The 23,164-nt window shown below is 37.3% G+C and overlaps 2 protein-coding genes across 4 annotated transcripts; one reads left to right on the plus strand and one right to left on the minus strand.

The window, feature by feature from the left end:
• The first annotated feature begins 638 nt into the window (after positions 1-638).
• On the plus strand, positions 639-7,407 carry rhogb (ras homolog family member Gb). The gene is made up of 2 exons (XM_067423023.1): positions 639-808; positions 6,809-7,407. The coding sequence occupies exon 2, from the start codon at positions 6,831-6,833 to the stop codon at positions 7,404-7,406; it is 576 nt and encodes a 191-aa protein (XP_067279124.1). The 5' UTR covers positions 639-808; positions 6,809-6,830; the 3' UTR covers position 7,407.
• A 286-nt stretch (positions 7,408-7,693) lies between these two features.
• On the minus strand, positions 7,694-22,955 carry pgap2 (post-GPI attachment to proteins 2). 3 transcript variants are annotated; one of them, XM_067423021.1, is made up of 6 exons: positions 22,612-22,955; positions 21,180-21,429; positions 19,941-20,047; positions 19,005-19,113; positions 14,000-14,083; positions 7,694-9,959 (listed from the first exon to the last, which is right to left on the minus strand). In XM_067423021.1, exons 1-6 carry the CDS (start codon positions 22,777-22,779, stop codon positions 9,892-9,894), a joined length of 786 nt encoding a protein of 261 aa, XP_067279122.1. In that variant the 5' UTR covers positions 22,780-22,955; the 3' UTR covers positions 7,694-9,891. The 3 variants fall into 3 exon arrangements, 2 of the variants coding, with proteins under 2 accessions (XP_067279122.1, XP_067279123.1); XR_010898889.1 differs by lacking the exon at positions 7,694-9,959 and adding an exon at positions 13,115-13,776 and having other exon boundaries at positions 13,881-14,083; XM_067423022.1 differs by lacking the exon at positions 7,694-9,959 and having other exon boundaries at positions 13,115-14,083.
• Between the last annotated feature and the right edge of the window lie 209 nt (positions 22,956-23,164).

A 23,164-nucleotide genomic window follows, 5' to 3' on the forward strand; every position in this document is an offset into this window, starting at 1 on the left:
CACTTTGATAGTGGAAGAGAGCAGTCTGAACATTATTCTAAACTTCTATTTTTTGGTTCTCCGAAAAAGGGGAAAATCATACATGTTTGTAACAAGCTGTTTGTAACAAGTTGTGAATAAATTAAATGTTAATTTGGATAAAACATCCAAATGTAAAATTCCTTTACATTGGTAAAAATAACATATTGGTGGACTTTTTTTATTTTTTAAAACAAGTTTGTGTGTGTGTGGAAGAGAGCAGTCTGAACATACAAAATAGGTTTTGGTGTTTAACGACTTGGGTAAATACATTAAAACGGAAATGGGAAATGTTCATTTCAGGTAAACAATTCCTTTACATTAGTAACAATAACACGTTTTGGTGGAAAATATTTATACAATGTGGAGTTTTTGCACCCATTTTTGCACTGATGAGCACCTCCCACGGCTCTGTGTATGATTCAATATTCTCACGGGTCATGGCTCCTCCTAAGGTCAGGTAGTTTCAACATGAGTTTGAGGCTGTGATGATAACGGGATTTCCCTTTGAACCAGAACGAAGCTATTTGATCAAGTTGACAGTGCACGAGAGAACAAGCTGGTTGATTGAGCTGGTGGGTGAGTGCGCGCTTGCTTGCAGTGTACCGAGTGTTACGCCCTCTTAAACATTGTCATAGCCACATTTACTTCAGTAAACTTCCTCAAATGTGCCGTTAAGCCATTACTTCCTCTCTAAGGGGTGAACACACTCACGTCCTACAGACCTCTACAACTAACTTCCACAGCAGCGGGATTACGGTCCTCAGGAGCATCTGATAGGCTATGTTTGGTAAGACATGTTTATTTAATAGTAGCTAATATACTAGTTGATATATAGCGTGGCTTGTTAGACATCCTTTTTAGCCTTTGTGTTTTATTTCTGACTTCGTTTATTTTAAGAGAAATTACGCAGCTACAGATTTATAATTCCGAGCGAGTTATATTTTGTTAAATATCCTGTTCTCGCTTTCGACCGCGGCTCGATGATTATGCAGTGTCTTCAGTGTTTTAAATCAGAGAGCAGGAATGGGCCACTCCCATAGAGTATCGTTGTATACTAATAAATATCAATTCAATATAACGTTACGCTCATTAATATTAAACCTCGAGGTTCTGTCTTCGATTTGTGCAAGTAAATTTAACGATGCCAAAGATAACCTTGCAGTGCTGAGGCATTCATGGCACTTTTGACCACTTTGAATTAAATTACTGATGAGTTGAAACTCTGGAAACACATGACTGATACTGTGACAAATGAAATGGATGGAAACAACGTTGTTACAACAATGTTGTTCTTATAAAAACTTTTCTGAAAGACTATTGTGTGGAAATGTGGTGCGTTTTGTAACATTATATAGGGAATGAATGGATAATATGCAAATCTGAAGAAAAAGAAAAAAAGGCAGTTGGGTTTTCCAGAGGGAATGAGGAACTGAGAAACATCCTCATTTTAAGCAATCCAACAGAGCCATGCAGAAGTTGGGATGTTTATTTATTTCAGAATCATATAGCAGCTTCAATTAGAGAAGTCATTTTTGCGCTTGCATATTTTACCAACCAACCACAGTCACTCTAGTTAGTAAAGATAATAGCCCATCTATAAGAGGATCTTTCATACTCATCCGTCAACCCACAAGCAGTAGTAAGCCGTCATTGTCGACTTCCTAATGTGAAAATAACATTACAAAACAGCTGAATATCTTGAAGGGCTCACTTTCCTGCACTGAGTCACTGGAAAGATGGTGACTTGCTAAGTCATAAGTTGTGGTGACATTTCCCATGATCTTCTCATTTTCACATCTTTAAGTGTGCAAATATAGAGGACTAACCTAATCTGACAGTAACACTTTCAGTTTTAACTGAACTGAATGGGGTTCATAATGAAAGATTCTCTAGTGCAAAGGATGGATAAATGTAACTGACCACTTCTAGTTTTGATTTCTTTCTGCAAACTTTGCAATCTAGTGTAAGTTCTCCTATTGTTCCTATGCTAGCTTACACGATTTACATCCTTTTGTTCGTTGATGAAGAGTGATAAATTCACACATAATCCTTTAACAAGAGCCTTAATCTGCAATATTAAGATTATTTGTCAACCATTATGGGATTTTCAAATGGTTGTGGAATCTTAAAATATTACATTTAGTCATATATGAATATGAATATGAATTCAGCATACAAAAAAGTAAATGGGATTCTATTGCACTTGATTTTCTCCATTTTTTATATCACTGAGCACTTCTTCTGCTAAATATGGGTATTGTGATATGACAATGGTGTGTTGTGAGTGACGGGACAGACTCCACCCAGACTGAGATGTCAGTGCTGTTTCTTTTGAGCTCTTGGTTCACTAACCACATTGGCTAACGCCTTGCAGAGGTGGGCTGTGCTCAGAACATTTCTCTCTCTGAGCGTCTCTGGAGATTGGGCAGAGTCCGTCTCACTCCTTTCTCCTGGGGTCAAACATCTGCCAGACTATTGGAATAAGTGATGAAGAGAGAACTGAGAGTTTTTTGGTCGTGACTCCACAGCTCTCAGTTTCTTGTTGATGTGCGAAAACAAAAATCGGTCTCACATTTGCTACAGGCAAGATGGCCTGCATGTCATGATCAAACTATTGAGGAAACAGCTTATCATGAAACAAAATTTTTAATTCATAACAGAAAATAACATGAAAACAGCTGTTGAATGATTTTTAGAAAGTTCTTTGCTGACAGCACTTCACACTGGCCTCCAGTGTAACAGGCCAAATTTGTCAGTAAATCTACTTTCCAGCTCCTTTTTCCACAAAAACAGCAATTACCCATATTGCCCTTGCCCTGAATTTCCATAATGTTGAATAAATGTGTATTCAATCAGTCCCCTTCTCACATCAAATATCTTCAGCATTAACTGAAACCTAACCGCACCTGTTTTCAAAGTTTTCCAGCATGTACATGTTGTATAAAATTTCACTTTACGTGTCATATTTCCTACAGAAAGCCATTTGAGTCATGACCCAAATTTGTCACATTTCCATGACACAAATGGAGGATAAAAAGAAAGATAAATATCTGAGGACATGAATGTGTATAATCCCATCATTTACAAGTGGAAAATCATTTGTGTTCAAATATACACAGCTTATCAATAGAACTGCAAGGGGAAGTAGAAGGAAATGGAGGAGGCGGACTGTATATTCAAAACATTGTTTCATAAAAGCCCAAATGACCTTAACATGCTGTGCATTTGCATGAAAAAACAATTAATGTTCTCGTTACCTTTTTACTTTGTCCATCTCTTTGCATGCGTGTAAATCTTTTTTCCATGTATGTATGTTTGCCTGTCACAGATCTAGAGGTGCACTGATATTATTTTTTTATTTAATTATGGCTTAAACCTATATGGTGATAATTATTTTCATATTATGGCTGATATTAAGAATTTTGCTTAAATAAATTACAAATAAAACACTTAAAACTAAAATCAGCTTGTTCACACAAAAATGAATATGTGGTGCGATAAACGTTTAAATCTGAATGAATGGTTGTTCCGATTGACACAAATATTCGCAAGCCGTAAATGCAACAGATTTGTTTTTTTTTGTTTTTTTAAAGAGAGGTGCTCCAATTGCTTTTAATTTTGTTTTGCTCATTTTCTTATCCTGAAATAAAATAAAAGTTAACTGAAAAAAAACCTTGGATAGCTATAGGATAGTTCTGACACAATTTTAAATGTTTGAAGACACAGAAGAAGATTTTTTGTATGTTGGTAATTGGCCATTAGACAGTTGGCCAATGAATTTCATAGTTGATTCCATTTTCTTGTATGCCAAATTCATTCGGATATTAAGTAAAGATCATGTTGAATTCCCAATGAATTCCATAGGTTATGGTTACCGTCAACTGTCTCGTTACCAACATTCAAAATCTATTCTTTTGTGTTCATCAGAAGAAAGAAACTCATACAGGTTTGGAACATGAGGGTGAGTAAATGATGACAGAATTTTCGTTTTTGGTTAACTATCCCTTTAATATTATTTGATTTCAACTAGTTGCCAAAGCTACGTTTCTCATTTTAATTTAGTTTAATTGCATGTACTAAAATAACTAAAGCTAAACCTGAAATAAAATTTATAAAACTATACAGACATATAAAAAACAAAAACAAATAATTAATAAAACATTACAAAAACGCCACAGAATTACAGATCTTTGTAGTCCTAAAATCCACTTTTTGGCAAAGACTTGACGGCAAAAATTCCAATAGATGTCACAGTCTTGAATGAAGGAGAATGATTCTGAGGAAATTTCGCCCAGCGTTGCGTTATAGATAAAATAAGTTACTTAATTCATGCGCTTGAATGCCATTGGACATTGTGATGGCAATCAGGCTTCAGTATTCTATTGGAGAAAAGTGTTTCGCTGGCCTAGAAATCTAGACGCACCCTAGCGGCAGCAAATCTAATCGCGAGTGTCGTCTAGCAACTCTCAATACCCTTCTGAGCTGTAAAAGCCAAACTCTGGTCGGGCCAATCACATCGTGTATAGAGACGGTGGGCGGGGCTTAACATAATGACGGCCGAGTTGCACTTTCATCAACTAGCTCTGCTTCACCTTCGTTGCTCTGGTTGTTTGTAGCGCTAACCTATTGCGTGCACGCCATGCAGAGGGAGTTTGAAAGACAACCGTTTATCCCGCCCCTCGGATTGAGCCCTGTCTATGGTGAGTTTCCAGAACAAACATCTTGATGTGGGTCTGGCTTGTCAGGCTAGTGTTTCCCCATAGCGTCTTTGAGAGATTGATATTGAAAGGGAACTATAATAGAATAATAAACGGCTCTTTTGTCTCTGTATTCTTTTATTTGGTGTTGTTTGATAAACACAGCGAGTACAAAAGGCTGATTAGCTGTTTGAAAACATGGAAATATCGTTTGACTTCCTTTCTCTGGCCCAAATTTTTGTGTCAAAAATTCATTTTGGTGTGAACAGGCCTTGACAACATTATAATTTACAGTATCAAAATGTTAATATTAATTTTGAGATTTAAAAAATTAAATGGGGGGTGAAATGCTGTTTCATGCATACTGAGCTTTTTACACTGTTAAAGACTTGGATTCCCATCCTAATCATAGACAAAGTTTCAAAAACTAATGTTGGACGTTTGATGGAGTATTTCTGTGTTAAAAATACTCCTTCCGGTTGACTTGACGTTAATAAGAGCGGAAGGTCTTTGTATGGGCCGTACGGGCTCTTCTCCCGGTAGGGTGAGCGCACGCGCGTGTGACTAGAGCGAGAGAGGAAATGCACACCCATAAACACTCGCTCAGCTGCAGATCCAGTCATCCGTGAACACTTATGAAGCGCCGCGCTCCACTTTATTCCTATGAGTGACATCAAGCGACTTCAACGCTTCAGCACGGCATTCCGGGAAGGCAGCGCTGCATTTGAACCGATTTGAATGCAGAAATGACGGGAAGCTTCACAACATTGCGGATTTCCACGGTCACTGCTGTTACAGGACTTCAGCAAATCATACGCGTGCTTCGTCATTCAAATGCGCTAACGGACTATTGTTGTTCTATGTATAACGTTACACTAGTCTGACGTGCAAAACCGTTTTGCTTGCTACTGCTAAGGTTTAGTCGCATACAATAGTCCATAAACCGAATCATGTCATCATAAACTGCGAGTAAAGACACACAAATGTTGACAGGCCACTAAATACAGTACATACCACAGAGATGGACATCCTGCTGTTGCTGTTTCTCCTGTTCAATTTATTTCAGCTTCCGAATGATTTTGGATCATTATCTATATCTGAGTTTCTCCACGCTTGAGGATGTCACCGCTTTGCACGCTCGTCATTCTTTAGCTCCGCCCACACGATACGCCTCCAGGCGCTCGTTTTTTTCCTTGAAAGACTCGGTACAGCCCATATTTATTTTATAAATATAATAAAACTAAAGACTTTTCGGAGATATGAAGGATGCAATACTACTCTATAGGTACTCAAGATTGACATGAGATTGATGGAAACTGAGTGTTTCACCCCCCCTTTAATGACGCAGATAGGTTTTTTAGGCTGCTGTCACTTTAAGACCGAATTCTAATATACTGACACATATTCGGTTTCCACCAATCTGTTTAAATCCACTTAAGATAGCCATAACTATCTGTATTTATGTGAGATACTTCACATGATGGACACATGACAACTATGTCTGTATTTGACCATTCAGGCGCAAAGAGAACTGAATTTGGGGCCATGCTCATCTAAAAGAGAGCACTTCTGGTGTGTGTGTCATTCAGTGTGATACTACATTGAGTTGTTATTTTTCACAACATACTACACATAATAAGTTGAGAAATTATTTTTGAAGATTGTTGTTAAATGTACACACATAGTTCTTTGACATCTTCACCGCTGACTTGATCTCCACCACGCTCTCTAATGTCAATAATTATATTGCAATTGGGTGGTAATTTTGTTCTCCAAAATTATAGTATGACAAAATTTGGCTCCCTTTGATGAGGCTATTCTCACATGACAGAAGACTGCTACTTGCTTTTATACAATAACCTAGCAAAGACAATTTAGGAAAGACGAAATACGGGACAAAACACATTTTCATAAGTCAGGACACTTAAATTAGAGCAAAAATACTGGACTGTCCCAGGAAAAACGGGATGTCTGGTCACCCTAGATATCGTGCACCCCTACAAACATCATCTGTCCTACAAACTCTTGCCATCTAAGGAGTGTTGTCAAATATTGTCCTCTAACATAGAGCGATGTCTCTTTTTCTGCAGACTGCTGAGTCACCTTTCTATCATGCAGAGCATCAAGTGTGTGGTGGTGGGAGATGGAGCGGTGGGAAAAACCTGCCTGCTCATCTCGTACACGACTGGCGCGTTCCCCAAAGAGTACATTCCGACCGTGTTCGACAACTACAGCTCCCAAGTCAGTGTGGATGGCCGCACTATCAGCCTCAATCTGTGGGACACAGCGGGCCAGGAGGAGTACGACCGCCTTCGCACGCTGTCCTACCCTCAGACCAACGTCTTCATCATCTGCTTCTCCATCTCCAGCCCTCCGTCCTACGAGAACGTCAAGCACAAGTGGCATCCAGAGGTGACGCACCACTGTCCCAGTGTGCCCATCCTGCTGGTGGGGACCAAAAGCGATCTTCGCAATGACGCGGATGTGATGAAGAAGCTAAAGGAGCAGAACCAGGCGCCCATCTCGAACCAGCAGGGTCATGCCCTGGCTCGCCAAATCCACGCCGTCAAGTACCTGGAGTGCTCGGCACTCAGCCAGGACGGCATCAAGGACGTGTTTGCAGACGCAGTGCGTGCCTTCCTCAGTCCTCAGCCTGTGTCTCACAAGAAGCCCTGTATACTCCTCTGAAAATACAGTGAGGATAGAGGTATTTTAATTGAATTACTCTCACGAATGCATAGATATGGTGGGAATGTTATTGAATGTTTGGAGTAATAGGTTTTCAGTGGACGGTGACCAAGAGAAACAGCCATAATCTGTGAAATTAGAGAAATACAAGATCAAGTAAAATATCAAGGTTTACACTGTAGTGAGATCCCTACTGAAGGTTTTTTTTTTGGGTTGCATTTAAGTAAATACTTTGTTTTAAGTGTAGAGTGTGTTTTAAGGGGGTGGGGGGTTTATAATTCATAAGACCACTAAACAGTTTGATACCATCTCATGGTATCTCAGGAATGAATAAAACAATATAGAGGAAGTTAACACTTAAATATATTTCAGTGAAAAGGGCCCATTTTAGTGACTTCTTAATATTGGTTAATTCATTTTTTTCTTTTATTATTTACAAAAACACAATCTGAGAATATATATAAGTGTATATAAATAGTACTAATATTTTTTAAGCCAGCATTTGTTCTGTGAGTGGGGTGTCCTCGAGGACAGGCCTTTAGTATAATGTGACTATATCTATAATATCTTACGAGCCTTTCACACAGAATGCGTTCTTGCTTTTAAATAACACGAAGCACAGCTGAATTTAAAAGAAAGCAGGGTCACTCTTTTAAGAGTTGAACATCCTTAGGCATGACATCTTTAAAACACGGCACCAGTGCTCGCCTAGTATTTTTCCCATATGTGACCCTGTGACAAAACCAGTTATAAGTCTCACAGGTATATTTGTGGCAATAGCCAACAATCCATCGTATGGGTCAAAATTATCAATTTTCTTTTATGCCAAAAATCATTAGGATATTAAGTAAAGATCATGTTCCATGAAGATATTTTGTACATTTCCTACCATAAATGTTACAAAAATGTAGTATTATTAGTAATATGCATAGCTAAGGACTTCATTTGGAAAGCCTATTTCATTTCTTTCAGATTCTGTATACATCTCAATAAAAAAAGACCCTTATGGTTAGTTTTGTGGTCCAAGGTCACATATGGATTTAAAAAAAGTATTTATTAAAAAGTAATAAGCCATAAACCAAAGCAACCTGCAACATGGTGAGATTGAAGCAAATAAATTATTTGAAAATCATAACAAGAAAAAGGACAATTAACAAATGAGGGAAAGAACTACAATCCCATGAAGCATTACAAATTATGTAATAAAAATGGCTGTTAAATATAAAACTACTGATATAAATAAGTCGATTGTGTCTATAGAAACAACATATTTTGCATTTATTGAACAATATGCATATATGTACAAATATTTAAGTAGTTTGAGAGCCAATAAGGAAGATTGACTTTGAATGTTTTTTGGCGCGATGGACTTGTCGAGACTTTGATTGGTGGAGATTTCTTTGCAGAATAATGAGTAATGTAATTCCACTGTTGAACACGTTTCCTTAAAAAAATAAGTTGAAACAATGCAGGCTGATATATAAAATTAATTAACACCTCATAGCTCACAGTAGGTCTGCCTTTAATGGTTTATAAGTAAGCGCTGAAAATCGATCCCCCATGGAGAAGACGAATGGGTCGTTTACTCCCGGAGCCCGACTGTTGCACTCTATTCAAAGGTGTTCTGTGTAAAGCGGCTCCTTAGACATACCTGATCCTGTGTCCACTTGTGTGAGGAGGGTGCTGTTGCCTGGCTGTGGCAGCTCAATGGCTTTACTTCCTTGTTGTGGGAAGACTGTCTGGCAGACCCTTCAGGAAACAGAGGTCCCAGCATGCTCTGCGTCAAATTCAACTCTTCATTCTTTTCTTCCTCAGCGCTCCAGGGTGGGGCTTCAGAACCTTATTGGAAAACAAGGCACTTTTTTCACTTGGTGACTGATTTGAGAACAGCTTGTTTCGATTTAAATAGCACAATCCTAAATGAGCCATAAATGTAAAGGAAGGAAGCTTTCAGTTGGACAAAGATTAGTTTAGCTCGTAGATTTCAAGGCTCAGGGATTCATCAAAAAGCTCTAACTGAGAATCATTTGACCTTCATTTGTTTGGTTCAGATGAATGTAGAACTTTACAGTGCCTTCCTATAATGGTTATTTTGAACTCAAATGTAAGCAGATAGAATGTTGTGTGTCAAAATGATACAATACTATTGTTTTAATGATGTTTCTGTTATGTTTAGACCATTAGCATTAGATCAAATAGATATTATTGTGGCTCATTAAGGACACATGCAAGTGCTCGAGTCTCCTTAAAGCATTCACATGGACAAACACTTCATTGTGCATGAATCATATGATGATGTTTAAGTCATAACATGTGTTGCTCAATCTGTATGTGTGCTTTTGGCCATTCATGTATGAGAAATCCCAGTCATGTGAAAGCAATACTTTCCAAGCATTGAATAATTCAGCTGAGAGTCGTGTGGATGCTACAGGTCAGTCAGGCTGATGGAACAGGACCCGGAGGAGACCCTCATGGACAAACAGCATCATGCCCCATTAAAGAAATACAAATGTATCCGCATCTGTGACCTGACGTTGACATGCCTCACTCCTCCTGAAAACAGAGGAAATCATTTGCACTTCTATGGACTTTCCGATTCTGAAATCTCCACGTCTTGCCTCAACTTCTCAAATCATTCATTGTATTTATTTTATTCCAGTTTTTACATTTTCTTATTTGCATTTTTGTTTGCAAATAAGATTACCCTTTAAATATTCAAAAGGCGCCTGTCTTTGCCTGTCGCCCCCCCCCCAAGCCAGTTTTACATCAAATATTTATCAATTTGTAATTTATATAATTGAATTACATTTTTGTTCAGAATGCGTTTTGATTCAGATTTGTATCCTAATAAAATTCATACAGCTTTATTTTAACAACCTACTGCAGTTCTGAATTGTAGTCATTTCAAGCAATGTTAAGTTACTAATTGTAAATTATGTTTCTACAGTAATTTTATCACATGCTTTTTAAGAAATTCCTCTATATTTGTAATGCCAGTGGTGTCATATGCAGGTTTGTTGTGTACCTACACTATTCCATTCAAAAGTTTGGGGTCAGTACAATCTTTACATAGGCTGCATTTATTTGGTAAAACATTTTAAATAACTGTTTTCTATTTTAAATGTATTCCTGTAATGCTAATGCTGAATTTTCAGCATCATTACTCCAGTCTTCAGTGTCACGTGATCCTTCAGAAATCATTCTAATATGCTGATTTCCTGCTCAAGAAACATTTATTATTATCAATGCTGAAAACAGTTGTGCTGCTTATATATTTTCATGGAAATCGTGATTTTATGATAAATAGACATCTATTGTAGCATTATAAATGTCTTTACTGTCCCCTTTCATTGATTTAATGAGTTCTTGCTTGATTTAAAATTTAATTTAATTTTTTTTTTTTTATCTGATCCCAAACTGTGAATGGTCTTATCAAATAAGTAGCTCATAATACTACTAGAAACAATTGAATTAAACTATAATTTTAAAAAAATATATTGATTCATTGATTTATACAGATTAAAAGAGGAAGCAAATATAGTGTATTTAAATTCAGTGTGCCAGATCATTTCCCTATCTGACTTTGATAGTGAACATATAGACGCAAAATGAAATGAACCTGATATCTGGTCGCGCGCGCGCACACACACACACACACACACACACACACACACACACACACAAAACCCATTTTGACAAACAACAGATTCCATAAAAAGTACTATTTTAAACCAAAAATCATGTTGTTCCAAACCTCCATGACTCATTTACAAAATATATTTTTTTATTTCGTCAATACAATGAAAGTCAACCTATAGGGTCCAAAAACTACACTGGATAAAATTTGCATATGATTTGCTATTAAACTTCACAAATCGTTACAAACAAAGACAAGAGATGCATTGAATTAAACATGACATTTCAGTAGAAAGATGTAATTCTCTTGTCATTTCTTTACAGTAAACATTGGACTCCAATGACTGTCATTGTATTGATACAAAAAACTGTTCTTCAAAATATCTTCTTTGTTCCTCTGAAGAAAAAAGTTCTACAGTTTAGGAAGGCTATGAGGTTGAGTAGATAATGAGAGAGTTTTTTAGATTCAAATCTTCTTGAAAAGGCCAGAGCTGGCCAGTGAATTTGGAGCATGAAGAATGCAGCGGAAGGGATTTCCTTTAGTGCTCTTCAGCTCGCAAGCTTCCTTGATCTGTGGGTAAATAAACAACACTCCCAATTTGGCATCAGAATGATGTTCGGTTTTAACTTAGTCATCGTGTCTATTTCTACACGCATACCGGGGCATATCACTTATTCTTTCTAAACTTGCATCTATTTCCATGCGATTTCCAATATTTGCTATTTTTGTTCTGTGCCTTTTCCTGCATGATCAGAATTTGCCCAGCTCTCTGTTGCCTAACCGCTCTTATTTGACTGTGAAATGAGCTCCTGGTACCTCTGTTTGTTTTCCAGGTGCTAACAGTGACTCTTTTGTCGGATTAGCTCCATTCATTTGTTTGCTGGTACCTGTGTAAAGTTTTAACTCAAGCCTCACTGACAGCTTCTCTGCTATACTCTGCTGTAGAGAGACTTTGGTTATATGTGGAGCATCTTTCGCTCACATATCTGACATTATTTTGGAATGAAGAAGTGAAAAAATGAGAAAGAACAACATTACACTGTATTTCTGTCTACACAAATGTAACCGACACAACAGCAGTCTACAACATCCGAGCTCAAGGGATATGTAACAAAATGATTATAAAATGATCACACTTTCCAATAAAGTCTCATTTGTTAACATCAGTCAATAACAGTGAACAATCTAAATTATATTTTTTACAACATTTATTAAGTTTGATTAATGTTAGCTAATAATAATACAATAGTTCATTTGAATTTACAGTGCATTAACTCTTTAAAAATGTAAATTTACATTGACTAACACTTCACAATAAGGTTTCAATATGAGTTAACATGAACTAAGAATAAACAATACTTCTGCAGCATTTTTTAAATCTTAGTTCATGTTAAATTCCTGATTTAAAATACATAATTAAAATCAAAAGTTGTATTTGTTAACATTAGTTAATGCACTGAACTTACATAAACAACGAACAACTGTATTTTTATTAAATAACATTAACAAAGATGATTAAATACAGTAATAAAATGTATTGCTCATTGTTGGTTAATGTTCGTTAATACGCTAACTAATGTTAACAAATGAAACCTTATTGTAGCGTTACCATATTATTTGATTAATTGTAGCATAAAAATGTGTAATTATATATTACACATTTTTATGCTACGATTAAAGGATTAATCGTGATTAATTGCTTCTAACACACACACACACACACACACACACACACACACACACACACACACACACACACACACACACTTATGTTAGAAGCGATTTATCATGATTAATCCTTTTTGACAGCACTATTTTGCTATAAATTATAATAAAACATTTTTGTCTGAATTAAAAAATTCTTTATGATTGAATGAAATATTTAGATTTATATTGAAGATATCATAATACAATATTTATTATAAATGCTACAAAATGAATTTAGGGATCACAAGACAATTATTATTCCAATACCAATAAATAAAAATCTCTAATAATATCAGCCAACAACCAATATGGTAATGTATCTAGTAAATATGAATGTGCTAATTTCAGAAATAATCCACTTAACTTCTCATTGAAATATTTATTTGACACCGATTTAAAACAGTATTTTGGTACATCGTAAAAAGCACTTTTATATGAAATCATGTTCACAACATCACGCTTAACTCGCCCACTGGTGATCTACGAGATATGGGTGAGATGTCATATTGCGCTTTACCAGTTTTCATGTTCAACACGTTCACGTTTACTAAGGGCACATGTCGTTCATGATCAATAACTGCACTATAGAAATATGTACAGACTAGTAAACAATGCTCTTTAGCCACTAAAGACATCAAATGCTGTGCAAAAGGCAGCTTACAATGACTTTTCACATGAATTAAGCTGGCGTTTACAAAGGAAGAGAAAAACGCAGGGTGTGACTGAACTGAACACCATTTTTACTGAATATGTGTATACACTTGATGTGGCACTTGTGAAACAGCAGCTGCAAAAAACATCTGACAAGACATCAAAGTCTCCAGACCTCAATCCCTTCTACATATGCACAAATTTCATAAATCAATTTCAAACTTAACAATGTTTGATCCTGACAACCAATTAGTAAGATATAGACAAGCCACTTCCCATTTTGGTTTATGAGGAGATTTGAAAATAATGACAGTATAAATACTGGACAGATGACTAAAAGTTTTTGAGAACATACTCAGCCGTTTCCAGTTACACCTGAATAAAACAAATGCAATAATTCAAAATAAACCACTGATGATGATCTGATCAAACACTGGTATTAATTAAAACACTGTATGTGAAGATGTAAACTGCCGTACATGCTTTGATCAGTCAGTCTCGCCCTAATGTCTCAAGTTTCAAGGAGATGACGCAAGTATTCACTTCCTGTGTCAGAAGCGCTTTCCCTCTGGAGGTGTTGCAACCATCACCTCCTTACCTCCAAAGTCCCAGTAGGCAGTCATGTGGAAGGCCATGTTGGACAGCACCACCAGATACTCAAAGACAGCAAAGAGTGTGTAAACTGCCACAGAAGAAAATGTCATTGAAAAAGAAAAACAAATAATTATTTAAATAATATTACATGCAATATTTTGTTTCAATAAATTAAACACAAAACTACAAGTGAATTGAGACATCTGAACATATAAACCGACATTAATTTAGAGATATGTGACCAGTCATAAGGGTCAATACATCACATGGAAGCTGAATAAATACAATATCCATTGATGTATGGTTTGTTACGGTAGGACAATATTTGTTTGAGATACAACTATTGAAAATCTGGAATCTGAGGGTATAAAAAAAAATCTAAATACTGAAAAAAATCACTTTTAAAGTTGTCCAAATGAAGTCTGTAGCAATGCATATTACTAATAATAATACATTTACAGAATGGTTCATGGAACATGATAGAAATATCTATAATTTTGACCCATACAAGAACAGCATTTATTTAAAAATAGATGTTTTGTGTAACAATTGAATATATTTTTATAAATGTAATGGGTCCTTACATTCATTTCTTACTAACACTTTATGTTGATCTTTTCCATATAATGACACAGACTGCAATGTTGCAGAATATATCAATAAATGTTTATTACATAAGCACCAAATCAGCATATTAGAATGATTTCTAAAGTGTCAAGTGACACTAAATACTGCAGTAATGATGCTGAAAATACAGCTTTGCCACTATCACATGAATACATTACATTTTAAAATATATTAAAATTGAATGACATTATTTTTAAATGGTAATAATATTTCACACTGTTTCTGTATCCACTGTATTTTTGATCAAAGAAATGCATCTTAAAAAGTAGTGTGTGTATGTATATATATATATATATATATACAATTTTTAAAGTTCTAAGAAATCACAATGTATGATTTTTCAACTTTTTGTTGTATGATACAGCTGCAAATAAGTATTTGAACACCTGAGAAAATCAATGTTAATATTTGGTACAGTATCTTTTGTTTGCAATTACAGAGGTCAAACATTTCCTGTAGTTTTTCACCAGGTTTGCATACACTGCAGGAGGGATTTTGGCCCACTTCTCCACACAGATCTTCTCTAGATCAGTCAGGTTTCTGGCCTGTCGCTGAGAAGCACGGAGTTTGAGCTCCCTTCAAAGATTCTCTATTGGGTTTAGGTCTGGAGACTGGCTAGGCCACGCCAGAACCTTGATATGCTTCTTAGAGAGTCACTCCTTGGTTATCCTGGCTGTGTGCTTCAGGTCATTGTCATGTTGGAAGACCCAGCCTCGACCCATCTTCAATGCTCTAACTGAGGGAAGGAGGTTGTTCCCCAAAATCTCTCAATACATGGCCCGGTCATTCTCTCCTTAATATAGTGCAGTCGCCCTGTCCCATGTGCAGAAAAACACCACCAAAGCATGATGCTTCACAGTAGGGATTGTGTTCTTGGGATGGTACTCATCATTCTTTTTCCTCCAAACAGATTTAGTGGAATAATGACCAAAAAGTTATATTTTGTACTCATCTGACCACATGACTTTCTCCCATGACTCCTCTGGATCATCCAAATGGTCACTGGCAAACTTAAGACGGGCCTGGACATGTGCTGGTTTAAGCAGGGGGACCTTCTGTGCCATGCATGATTTCAAACCATGAAGTCTTAGTGAATTACCAACAGTAACCTTGGAAACGGTGGTCTCAGATCTTTTCAGGTCATTGACCAGCTCCCCCTGTGTAGTTCTGGGTTGATTTTTCACCTTTCTTAGGATCATTGAGAACCCATGAGGTGAGATCTTGCATGAAGCCCCAGTCCGAGGGAGAATGACAGTCATGTTTATTTAGCTTCTTCCATTTTCTAATGATTGCTCCAACAGTGGACCTTTTTTCACCAAGCTGCTTGGCAATTTCCCCGTAGCCCTTTCCAGCCTTGTGGAGGTGTACAATTTTGTCTCTAGTGTCTTTGGACAGCTCTTTGGTCTTGGCCATGTTAGTAGTTGGATTCTTACTGATTGTATGGGGTGGACAGGTGTCTTTATGCAGCTAATGACCTCAAACAGGTGCATCGAATTTAGGATAATAAATGGAGTGGAGGTGGACATTTTAAAGGCAGACTAAGGCCCCGATCACACCGAACACGTTTTTGCAGCGAGAGGCGCCTTTTATGAATGGATTTCGGTTGGCAGAGAGCGTTATGCGCACTGCTTATGCGCCCCGGGCGCCTCGCGTTTTAATCGCTCTCTGCGCCTCGTGTTTTTGAAGGAGCGCTCCGAGCGTATGAAGTTGAAAGAAAGTCAACTCTGAGCGGAAAAGCGCCCGACGTCATCACATTTTTTTCTTTTGTCCAATCGAATAAATATAATCCAAGCCCCTTTGATGACGTGCATGATTATGTTACTGTTTATCATCTGTCCGTCATCGTCTAAAGCCCGCCCTGAGGATTTCATTGGTCCGAAGTTTCTGTTCGGAGATAATTACTCCTCTATGGAGCGATGCCAGACCGAAATGCACAACCTAAAAATGTTGTGGGCGGGGCTAGGTTCGGCTGGCATCCAGGCTAGTTGCACGATATACCAGTACTAGAAAAGTATTGCGATACCCTGCTATTACAAACGGTACGATATGGACTTTTATCAGTACCGGTACTTTAAGGAGGACAGCGCTAATATGAGCTATTCTTCAAGAATGTGCGTGGATGTGTGACAGCAGGTGTCAGGGCGTGTGTGCAGAGCTCTGCTTCAGCCGTCCAATAAACATTGGAAGTACTAGAAGAGTTAAATAGCCTATATACGCGCAGCACATAACAGAGAAAGCAACAGAAATATGCGCCCATGAGAAGAAAAAGCGTGGCGCGGGACGTGCTCGAGCCGGACTCTGACCTGAAGCACGCGCACGCGCCTTTCAGACAACAAACATGCGATTCAGTTCTTTCGCGGATTATTATTTGGGTTTAAATTGTCAAACATATGTAAAAATGCATGGTCTGGAGAGTATTCAGGTAAACACAGTCGGATATGTCTTTAGTGAGCGTATACAGCTGAGGTAATTAGATCAGTGCAGGTCTTAAGCCAGACCTAATATTCTGTGATTAATGTTAATAAAACACCAATGAAAGATAGAAAACCACCACATGCTTGGCTAAATAACTATAATATATTTATTAAGAATCAGTGTATAGTTAAATTATAGAGTGAAGACTAAGCAATTTTATATTTGATTATTTAATTTCTTTCTTGACTTGCTACTGTTAAATAGACCTAATGTAGCTGAAAAATAAAGCACTATTTTTGTCATATTGTTTGTAATTTGCATTTTTGCTTATTTGCAGCTGTATCATACAAATAAATAGTTAAAAAATACATTGTGATTTCTGGATTGTTTTTTAGATTATGTCTCTCACAGTGGACATGCACCTACGATGACAATTTCAGACCCCTCCATGATTTCCAAGTGGGAGAACTTGCAAAATAGCAGGGTGTTCAAATACTTATTTTCCTCACTGTAACATACATTAATGGAAATATATATACACATACACAAATAAGCACATATAAACATCGATCAGGCATAACATTATGACCACTGACAGAGGTGAAGTAAATAATACTGATTATCTCTTCATTACAGCACCTCTTAGTGGGTGGGATATATTAGGCAGCAAGTGAATATTTTGTCCATAAAGTTGATGTGTTAGAAGGAAAAATGGGCAAGCATAAGGATTTGAGCAAATTATACAAGGGCCAAATTGTGATGACTAGACAACTGGGTCAGAACATCTCCAAAACTGCAGCTCTTGTTGGGTGTTTCTTTCAAAAGTTGTCCAAGGAAGGAACAGTGGTGAACCGGCGACAGGGTCATGGCTCATTGATGCATGTGGGGAGTGAAGGCTGGCCTGTGTGGTCTGATCAAAAATCAAGCTACTGTAGCTAAAATTACTCATGAAGTTAATGCTGGTTCTGGTAGAAAGGTGTCAGAATACACAGTGCATTGCAGTTTGTTGTGTATGGGGCTGCCAGTCAAGGTGCCCATGCTGACCCCTGTCCACTGCCGAAAGTGACAACAGTGGGCACGTGAGCATCAGAAATGGACCACTGAGCAATGGAAGAAGGTGGCCTGGTCTGATGAATCACGCTTTCTATTACATTAAGTGGATAGCTGAATGCATGTGCATCGCTTACCTGGGGAACACATGGCACCAGGATACACTATGGGATTAAGGCAAGCCGACGGAGGCTGTGTGATGCTTTGGGCAATGTTCTGCTGGGAAACCTTGGGTCCTGCCATCCATGTAGGTGTTCCTTGGACACGTACCACCTATCTAAGCGTTGTTGCAGAATATGTACACCCTTTCATGAAAAAGGTATTCTCTTATGGCTGTGGCCTCTTTCAGCAGGATAATGCTGGCACAAAGCAAAAATGGTTCAGGAATGGTTTGAGGAACCCAACAATGAGTTTGAGGTGTTAACTTGACCTCCAAATTTCCCAGATCTCAATCAAATCGAGCATCTGTGGGATATGCTGAACAAACAAGTCTGATCCATGGAGGCCTCACCTCACAACTTACAGAACTTTAAAAAATCTGCTGCTAGATCTTGGTGCCAGATACCACAGCACACCTCCAGGGGTCTAGTGGAGTCCATGCCTCGACAGGTCAGGGGCTGTTATGCAAAATGGGGACCCACACAATATTAGGACATAGATTAGGTCATAATGTTATGCCTGATCGGTGTATATTATTTACAGAAAAATAAAAGCATAATCAGTTTGGAACAAAAAGTGATTAAACAATCACAATTTTTAGGTGAACTATTTAAAAACATCAAACCTCAAACACAGGTTGTTAATTATCATTGGTAAGAATTTGTGAGTTCATGCTAAGCATGTAAAATCACCAAAAGGGAACAACTGCTGAGAGGAAGGTGGGGTGAATGACAGAATGGCCAAGATGTTGCACTCACTTCCTGCTTCACAGTAGCTGTTGTGCCGCCTGTAGAAATAGAGAGCCAACAGACAGAAGCAACCGTTGAAGAGGAAGAGGAGGCGCTTCTGTCGGTATGACATCATCTCCTGGTGTCAAAGAGGGTTTGGGCAGATGCAGTGAAGAAAGAGAGAAGACAGAAGAGAAAAAAAGAGGACAGAAGACACAATGGCATCAGTTCACTTCTGCAACGTGATGTGGGGCAAGCAGTGGGGTTGAGGTTCTGTGAAAGCACAGTAATGCAACCACTTCCCCCGAAACACACAAACACTGCTACGCTTACAGCAATAGATATATGAAGATACACTGTGGTCTCTGACACATTAACTCCCATTATTCTCACCCATCAGCACAAGCAACACCTTTTATTAGAGCTGTGTTTGTGGTGTCAAGATCAATCACGTGTTAAGAGTCTATCTGAACAATTACAACGAGTAAATATATCAGCTTATCGCAAAACTGCCATACATTAATTTCATCCCATCAGTTTTTGGATCGTTTAAAAGCTAAACTTAAGCTGCGTCCGAAACCGCATGCGGTATGTAGACTAACTATTGATTTGAAACTTTGTCATTTTTCCTATGGCATCACTACTACTATATAGTAGGGAACCATGAATATTAAAACACAGGGATAATGCTCTTTATATGACACACCTAACAACATATTTCCAATAAGGCTTACAATAATACACTATTTTGTTTTTTTAAAGGACAAGCAAGAAATGAAACTTAAAACCAGGACAGGGCAGGGTAGCTGACATTACACATTTATTTATAGTATTATGCATAGAACTACAGATGCATGTATGAGCTTAAGTGATATTTATATTGCCCCCTGCTGGTCTATTTATAACAGATGTTGGCAAATATGGTGTATTATTGTATACAAGTCCAGAATAAAGGAAACTCATTACCTCTGCACTTAGGGAATACTTCGCAATCATCGACCACAGCTTGCAGGTGCACAGCATGTGGAACAGAGAACTGCCAATAAACATGATGAAGCCGCTCTTATGGACACCTGTGGACAATATTTACATACACACAGCATTACAAACCAAAGAGATATTTGCAAAATGTGTTTTTTGTGTTAGGTAAAATTAATATAATAGTTTTACCCAGTCATATTTCACACCAAAATCATCTAGACCAAAGGGGGAATAGAAAAGAAATTCTGAAAATATAAGAGGAAGTTTATTTTTTAAGAAATTAATACTTTTATTAATCTAGACCAAAGAAAAAAAGTCTTTTTTTCCTGAAAATATATTTTGGATGAAATAAAAAGAAGGGTGTTTTTGTATTGTAAGTTTTTCTTGACAATTCTTCACATTGAAAAGCTATTTCAATATTACATTTTTAATTTTGTATTACAATTATAATATTTTAATAAATATTATAAATCGGAAACCTACAATCTTCTAAATATTATACATCGGAAATCCAAAAAACAAACAAAAATAAAATTCCACTAAATATTAAGCAGCACAACTGTTTGCAATATTGATAAATTAATAGTTAGAAGAAAAAAAATCTTGAGCATCAAAGTGATCATATAATGATTTCTGAGGAATTACATTGCCATAATATTTCAAAATATTACTGTTTTTACTGTATTTTTGATCAAATAAATGCAGCCTGGGTGAGAGAATTAAAATATTATGATGTACACTTATAAAAAACGACTTAAAACGACTTTTTAAACTAAATGATATCTCATACTTTTTTGCATTACAATACAGAGAGATCTTTTTTGCAATAAAATACATGCACAATACAGAGAATTGGGAGGGAAGGAGTGTGCTTTAAAAGAAAATAAAGTCAAGATGGAAAAAAAATAAAAATAAATTCTATCCTGCGTGAACAATACCATTTTTGATATGGGTCACACCAAATATAATTTCTTATTTTTTCCCCTTTAGATTTTGAGGTGAATCATTTCTTGACAGTTTTCGCTCTGTCATACTCTTATCATACAATTATAACAGGTAAAAACTGAACGCACTTTTGCATCTCCGCCCATTTACAAATATACCCCATTTAACTAATCAATAACAACGTAATAAAAAGCGCATTTTGGCGATCCAGCAGGAGCTCTCAGCATCTGCGTGCGTGTTGAAACAGGACTCGAGGCTTCAGTCCAAAAAGGCACTTACTGTAGGTCTCGGTGGAGGAGACGTAGGTGAGCAGGAGCAGCCCTACATTTTCACTTAAAGCTAAGAGGAATGTGAGGCCACTCAAAAGCTGCTCCGTCAGCCTCCTGGGAAAACGTCCACGGTAAAAGCTCAAATAAGCTGCTGCTACCAGGAAGCGCGGGGCAGAATGAAGGCCGATGCTGAAACGCCAGATGTAGCGCTCTGGAGTCAGACGAATGGCTGCGCTGATGGACGGGAGGTAGTTAGCAACCTGTGAAGGGGTTTTAAAAGAGCATTACTGCAACGTCACTGCATTTTCTTTTTGCGATCTCTGAAGCTTTTCTTCTGAAATGATAAAATCAGCCTTTTCCATATTCGCACAACATGTTTTTTATTCGCTCAGTATGGGTCAAATCAGACCAAAAAGAATGTGACATCTAATTATTATAATTATAAACGCATGCTTGAATGAATTAAATGAGACTACAGTAGGCTACGGTAACACATCATCAGTCATCGCAAGAAGGAAGTTATTTTGATGAAAGATTATGAGGGATTACGAGATTTAAAAAATAATAATGATGGGCTAAATATCATTAAATTATTAAATAATTTATAATAAATATTGCAAATATAAGACTTCAATTAATTTCAAGGGGACCTTAAAATATATGGGTCAATGAAATGTACTTATTTCATTTTTAAATTCATGACATATAACTTTATTTTAAAAAACTGATTTAGTTTGAACTCATTTTTAGTAAATAATACATATTTTATATTCTGCTAGTAACTAACTGTAAAATGGTGTCAATAATAATAAAATGCTACAAACTAAATACTATGGCATAATTTTAGGTTTGAAACCCTTCATAGAAACAAATTTGTTTTAAAGTTGTTGAGATCATTGAAAAACTTTTGTCCGGCAATTGGTCAGATGTGGTACAATAATTGCAAACATGGCTCTATCATTATGAATTGACATGGTAACAGTAAATATGATAATGCATCATCCAGGGGAAACCGATCCTTGAGGCAGAGTGAAAAGGTTTCTAGATCTCTCTCAAATATGGATAAAAAAATAATAATTTCAAGTAGGTTGGTACACTTCCATGTCAAGTGGTAACGTACAACTACAGTATATACAATTATTTGGTTGTACCGCCTAAATAATAATAAAAAATAAAATAAAAACAGGCAAAAAATAATTTACGTTATTCAACAACTGAAACTTAAACACACTTTGATGCTTTATTTGTCAATGACCCATAGCCTATACACATACAAACAACTTGCCGTTCAATGTTTTCTTCTTCAGCACAAAATCATGTTAATGTTAGACATTAGAAAGTTTGATATTTATGATCTAAGGACGCGATTTTGGGGGAAAGAGGGATAATGTAACGTCACACGAGGATCGAGTTTGAGTCTAGCGTTGTGTACTGGTTCTCACCTCGCAGTGTGTGTAAGTAGCATCATTGTAATGGTAGAGTAGAGCCAGCACGACGCAGGCGATGAGGCCGAGCAGCGGCAGACACACTGTGATCACCGCTAACCAGGTAAAAGGCACACGGAGGAGAGGCTTGTCTCGGTCCACAGATCCGTACGGGACCTGTTGCATCTTCCTCGAACCAATGACAGCTCCAGATGTGTCAACAGCTAAAAACCGATGCTACGCATGCCATTGCTAGAGCAGTGATGTGTTGACAGCGTATCTAAACTGTTCGATTATCAGCCCGAGTTGAAGTTGCTGATTTAAAAGAGGCTTTGGATCATGAATGAGTTAACGTTACATTCTTAGCGACCGTTCGCTCACCTCCGGCTCTCATCGGTTTAATAGGCGACCTCTAAAAGAAACGACGTTCAAACCAGTAACGGTAACGTTACTTACTTAAGTCGTTAATCATTTAATTCGATCAAAAGGTTGTTAATGTCTACAATCTCTGACTGCTATTTTGGACGTGTTAGCGCACTTCACGAACACTTCCGGTTCCGCGAAGCCGATA

Source organism: Pseudorasbora parva, chromosome 18, assembly GCF_024679245.1.
Source record: "Pseudorasbora parva isolate DD20220531a chromosome 18, ASM2467924v1, whole genome shotgun sequence".
NCBI classification, from domain to species: domain Eukaryota; kingdom Metazoa; phylum Chordata; class Actinopteri; order Cypriniformes; family Gobionidae; genus Pseudorasbora; species Pseudorasbora parva.